We start from the raw sequence: 6,102 nt of genomic DNA on the forward strand, positions 1-6,102 counted from the left end.
TAAAGCCCAGTTGTTTTAAATTCGGTAATTGGTGGGTGCGCGTGTGTATCCAACTGTTTTTATATCAGTAATGTGTTTTTTGTGTGTGTGGAGGTGGGTGGTATTAAGCCCGGTTGTTTTAAGATCGGTAACACGGGTGGCATGCTGGATAATATCCTGGCGTCTAAGCTGTACCGTCCGGGCAGCGTGGCCTACGTGTCTCGCTCTGGGGGCATGTCCAATGAGCTCAACAACATAATCTCCCGCACTACAGACGGGGTGTATGAGGGTGTGGCCATCGGCGGAGACAGGTTTGTGCAGCCATGACGTATGTGTGCGCATGCATGTGTGCATGCATTCATGCTGTTTGTGCTGCAGGTATCCTGGCTCAGTATTCATGGATCATGTGCTGAGGTATCAGGACACACCAGCAGTGAAGATGATTGTTCTGCTGGGAGAGGTGAGGTTCCTGAACACTTAGCACTGCTCTACATAGTCCTCTGTGCTTCCTCTAGATTGGCACTTATTGCCTCAGGTGGTGCAATATAAAAGGCAGTGAACTGATAACATTCATTCATGCTCTGTCTTTCTGTCTATACTTGATTTTACACTTTTTAATTCTCTCTGTGTTTGCAGATTGGAGGTACAGAGGAGTATAAGATTTGTCAGGGCATTAAGGAAGGCAGGATCAGTAAACCTGTCGTGTGCTGGTGTATTGGTACCTGTGCAACAATGTTCTCCTCTGAGGTAGGTGTGCATGTTCATTACATGGAGCTGTGAACTAATTCAGTAAATAAAATGAAGCTGAGGGATGTTTTAGTCTGTGAGAGACCCACTCTGCCCGGTTCTGTCTGCAGGTGCAGTTTGGCCATGCTGGAGCTTGTGCAAACCAGGCCTCAGAGACTGCTGTTGCCAAGAACAAGGCCCTCGGAGAGGCTGGAGCCTTTGTTCCCAAAAGCTTTGATGAACTGGGAGAGGTTATCAAGTAAGACTGAGTACAAATACTGTGATCAGATAAACTGAGAGCAGATTACTTGGATGCAAATGAATGAAAATGTTTGTTCCAGGTCTGTTTATGATGACCTTGTGAACCGTGGTGTGATTTTGCCGGCTAAGGAAGTTCCACCTCCCGCTGTGCCCATGGATTACTCCTGGGCACGGGTGAGAAAATTAATATCATGTAGTCTCATGCATGTGTTCATGTTTCCTGTAATATATTTTAGATGTTTTATCTTGTCATGACTCTCACTGATATAGGATGCAAAAACAGAGAGATTGTATTGCACAGATTAAAGTAAAACAGTCCAAGGTAAAAAATAAATAAATAAATCCAGTGACTAGGACAATAAAGACAATAACTAGAAACAGTTCACAGATCAAAAGGTCTAAACGTGAGCAACCAGATCAATATAGGTAGCATCAGTGATCAAAGAACAGGTACACAGTCCAGGGCTTAAAGGGAGAAGCTTGAAGTAAGAAAGGAGTGATAGAATGATGAACTGGGAAAAAAACTGCAGAGAATCAGTGGCCTGAATGAACTAGTCCTAGAGTTAGTCCTAGCATCCTATTAAAGGAGCTGCAGGTGTGGTAGGCAGAAAACAAGCTTGCAGGTTAAAAGACCAGTGGAATGTGGGAGGGAGGACAGAGGTGTAGCCATAGGTCTGATGGACAAGGTTATGTATTTGGCCCTTTTGACAATACAAACAAATCTTCCAGAATGTGTTCAGAGTTGTTTTATTGAAGGGCGGTGTACACACATCTCCTCAAACCCTATTCTGATCCTTAACTCATCTGTTTCACTGCGAGTTATACTGTGTATGACTATGTATGTGACGAATAAACCAAACTTGTTGGCTTCCTTTCTTTCTTGTTGCTAGGACCTTGACATCAGGCAATCCTCATTAATGTATTTTTAGATTTTTAATTTTGGATTGTGGTATGAGAAATTGCATGGTCCTCGTGCACCACCGTGGATATGTTTAAAAATGTGTGTCTTTTCAGGGGTAAGTGCATGATGGTATGAAGTTATAGTTCAGACTAGAGTACAGGGTACCAAGAATTTACATTTATGGCATTTGGCAGACGCTCTTATCCAGAGTGACTTCCAAAATCTGGCCGTGGGGCATCTGGATGTTCTGAAACTAGCCGCAGGTCAAGGTAACTTGATTAACACGACCCTCTCCCCCCAAGGAACTTGGTCTGATCCGTAAGCCTGCATCCTTCATGACCAGTATCTGTGATGAGAGAGGCCAGGAGCTCATCTACGCTGGCATGCCCATCACAGAAGTCTTCAAATCGGAGTTGGGGTTGGGCGGAACCCTTGGTCTGCTCTGGTTCCAAAGGAGGTGAGCATGGTTGCGATACCCATAAAACTATAGAATGCTCTGATATTTTGAATACATTGTGTGTGTGTGTGTGTGTGTGTGTGTGTGTGTGTGTGTGTGTGTGTGTGGCAGGCTTCCACGATATGCATGTCAGTTCATAGAGATGTGTTTGATGGTGACAGCAGATCATGGCCCCGCTGTGTCTGGTGCTCATAACACCATTGTGTGTGCTCGTGCCGGCAAAGACCTCATCTCCAGCTTAACATCAGGACTCCTCACAATCGTATGACCTGTTTAAACCTCTCTTACAGCTCAAGGACACTACTGTAGTTCTTGATAGAAGTACACTTTGAAAATTGAGTATGTGTGTACAACTGGTGTGCGTATGTGTGGGTTTAGGGTGATCGGTTCGGTGGCGCTCTTGATGCTGCTGCCAAGCAGTTCAGCAGTGCATTCGACAGTGGCCTGCTGCCCATGGAGTTCGTCAACAAGATGAAGAAAGATGGCAAACTGATTATGGGCATCGGGCATCGGGTCAAATCTGTGAGTGAACAGATGTTTCCAGAGCAGCTGGAATCTCCCTCCCTCACTTTTAAACGTGGATCTTATGCTTGTCAGTCTTGCAGCACAGAGCCCTTGTTGTGCACATTTCTCTTTACTGATGTGCAGTAAAGACAATTTTCCATTTGCGATGGGCTCTTGAGTTATTGTGTGGAATTCTTACATGCTTGATTTATATGTTGCTTAATGCTATATAAAATCTGTGTATGGTTAACACCAAGGTTTAAATGTATTACTCAAAGTACTCACCGTGTTCCAGCCTTGAATATTTGGTTGTTGCACATGCTTTAGTTTGTCCTATTTGTGTTCAGATCAATAACCCTGACATGAGGGTGCAGATCCTGAAGGAATTTGTGACGCAGCACTTCCCTTCCACCCAGCTACTGGACTATGCTCTGGATGTGGAGAAGATCACCACCTCTAAGGTACTGACATGCTCTGGATGTGGAGATCACTACCTTCTAAGCCACTGATGGTGTGATACTGGGGTTCAGCAACAAAATCTCTGTTCCTGTCTCTCCCAGAAACCCAACCTCATTCTGAATGTAGATGGCTTTATTGGTGTGGCCTTCGTTGACCTGCTGAGAGTGTGTGGGGGCTTCACACGGTCAGTATGAGTGTGGGAGAAGACAGTGTTAGGGTTAACTCTAACAATTGGGAATGGTGTTCTGCCACACTATCGTTAGTGTTAACCCCAAGTCAAGTGTGCTGGCTGTTCAGATGCCACAAGGCTCCTGCTGTGTGTGACTCTCTCCTCTCCTTCTAGGGATGAGGCAGATGAGTTTGTGGAGATTGGAGCACTAAATGGGATCTTTGTTTTGGGACGGAGCATGGGCTTTATTGGTGGGTGCGTGTATGTGTGCGTCTGTGTATTTATGTGCACTCATGTCTCATAAAATGAAAGTGAAATCTGCTATTCACTTTGAGGAGAAAGTGATAACCAAATTAATCAGAATAAAGTAAATTCTAAATAATAAATTGTTAAATAACTGTTGTGATGTGGTGTTTTGGTCTCTCCCCCATCATCTCCCCATAGGTCACTATCTGGACCAGAAGCGTCTGAAACAGGGGCTGTACCGCCACCCGTGGGATGACATCTCCTACGTCCTGCCTGAGCACATGTCCATGTAACAATGGAAACGATACCAATCACACTGTCAATGCAATAGTCATCATTGTCTTTCACTTGTGGCCTCTAGGATTAAGTAGATTGGGGTTTCTTGTTTATGTAGTAGTCATATCTGTGAAAGTGCTGTGCTGTCTTAGGCAGGTGGTCAGGAAATACATTGCCTTTAAATTCCTGCAGTGTTGATGCAATATATTGCTATTACTATTGCACAGTTCTTTTATTTTAAAAGAGATCGCAATGGTAGAGAATAGTTAACTTAAAAGTAGTCTGCAATAATTAAGGAAAAAGACAGCTCACATGTTTTTTGTTTTTTTTCCCCACGCCTAAATGGAGGTTAACGCAGATCCTCGGTGCGCCTGTATTGACTTGTACAGCTGTAACATGAGTTCTCATGTTTGAACACTCTTCAGATTATGACTGTCTAGCTTTTGGTATTCCATCTGTAACTAAAAGTTTGTCATTACTACCTAATGCCAAAAATGACTTGCATCTATAATGAGCTTTACATGTTAAAATGAATGGCAAAATTAATATTATGGGGGAAAATAACTATGTAGCTAAATTTTTTTGTAGAACTTTGTTTTCCTTTTAAAAAAATTATGGATCACCATTTTTAAAAGGTCATTTTACCACCCTGTTGTCCCTAACATTTACAAAATATCAATTATCTATTGCTACTGTCAGAATGAAAACATTAACACTTAGGATATGTATGTATGTATGTTTGTTTGTTTGTTTGTTTGTTTGTTTGTTTGAATATTGATGTACGATAGGTGATGCCCCTTATAGTTACTTGTACCTTGAGCTGTGAAAAGTCCAAAATGGCAATAAGCTGTGAAGGAAATAAAATGTGTATGATGGAGCATGAATGTTGAAAAAAAGTACCGTTCAGAAAACATTTAAAGCTTATGAAGGTTAAATGGTATCAAAACTGTATGTAGGTAATTATAGATGAGCCACAGTAGTCCTTCATCGGCACACAAAGTGATGCAACATCCTCAGAATGTAAACCCTTAGAGTAGCTTACTACATTTACAAAAAATAAATCAATATATAGTATTGGTACATACAGACCAGTGCTAGAAATTTGAGCAATTGTAAATCTTTAGGTGTAGTCTTTCATTATCTTGTGAGTGTACAATTTGAAGGATATAATGGCAGCAGTTGAAAATGGCCTCTCATAACTAGAAACGTCTGATTCTCTGCTCTATTCTTCATGAAGCTTGTACATTACATGTACACCTGTTGGCTCTGGTTTAGGCAAGAAGGTGGGAATGTGAACAACTAGTATACTAACTGAGAACAAGTACACACACAGATCATTCCAGTTAAAAATGTATTTAATGGGGCACCAGGTGTATAATACAAATAATAACACTAAACTGTAAGACCTTCCCCCACATAATACACAACAACCCTACATTTATGGCATTTTAGCTGACTACCCTATGTGATAATACATGATTGAAAGGAACGTGAAGAGCAGAGACAGAGATTGAGGTAGAGTGTTCTTTAATTTTGAGCCATGACTCTAAAAGATCTGCCTCCTACAGAGACAAATCTAAAGTTGGAGATGGAGAGGAGGCCTGCAGCAGAAGATTGAAGTGTAAAGGTGGGGCAGTATGAGTGTAGGAGTTCATCTAGGTAGTGAGGTGCAAGACCGTGCAGAGATTTGAATGTAAGCAGGTGGAGTTTATAGTGAATGTGTTCAAGAATGGGGAGCCAGTGTAACTGATGTAGAATAGAATTCTCAGGTCTGAATTTTGAGCCTCAAGTTCAAGTTTGGTTTATTCGTCACATACATAGTCATACACAGTATAACTCGCAGTGAAATGGTGGAGAGTGCTCTTTCCAAACTGAGGGAAAGAAAACGGGTGCATAGAGAAAAATATATATATGCAAGATAAATATATATATTCTATGTATGTACAAAATATATTAACAATGTATGTACAATATATGTATATTATGATTATATACACAATGTACAATGTATATGGTTGGGTATATATGTACACAATCTACAGAATGTACAGATCCATTTTGTATAATATATCTACAGTTGTTGTGTAAGGTAATTGAGTATAAATATATATATACAGATGTACA

At 41.3% G+C, this 6,102-nt stretch overlaps 1 protein-coding gene across 4 annotated transcripts in view; it reads left to right on the forward strand.

Moving 5' to 3' along the window:
* aclya (ATP citrate lyase a) overlaps window positions 1–4,862 on the forward strand; it is a 29,935-nt gene extending 25,073 nt beyond the window's left edge. For 3 of the 4 annotated variants that reach the window (XM_081711675.1, XM_035526641.2, XM_081711678.1), the window contains 12 exons: window positions 94–290; window positions 358–439; window positions 616–726; window positions 837–964; window positions 1,047–1,140; window positions 2,170–2,324; window positions 2,436–2,586; window positions 2,703–2,846; window positions 3,176–3,289; window positions 3,389–3,471; window positions 3,631–3,707; window positions 3,901–4,862. In XM_081711675.1, coding sequence (XP_081567801.1) covers window positions 94–290; window positions 358–439; window positions 616–726; window positions 837–964; window positions 1,047–1,140; window positions 2,170–2,324; window positions 2,436–2,586; window positions 2,703–2,846; window positions 3,176–3,289; window positions 3,389–3,471; window positions 3,631–3,707; window positions 3,901–3,995 — 1,431 coding nt within the window. In that variant the 3' untranslated portion in view covers window positions 3,996–4,862. Of the gene's footprint in view, window positions 1–93; window positions 291–357; window positions 440–615; window positions 727–836; window positions 965–1,046; window positions 1,141–2,169; window positions 2,325–2,435; window positions 2,587–2,702; window positions 2,847–3,175; window positions 3,290–3,388; window positions 3,472–3,630; window positions 3,712–3,900 lie in introns of all 4 variants that reach the window. The other variant, XM_081711676.1, reaches the window with a different exon arrangement.
* Window positions 4,863–6,102: the final 1,240 nt, after the last annotated feature.

This window comes from Electrophorus electricus, chromosome 3, assembly GCF_041902795.1.
Source record: "Electrophorus electricus isolate QZ-2024a chromosome 3, ASM4190279v1, whole genome shotgun sequence".
NCBI lineage: Eukaryota > Metazoa > Chordata > Actinopteri > Gymnotiformes > Gymnotidae > Electrophorus > Electrophorus electricus.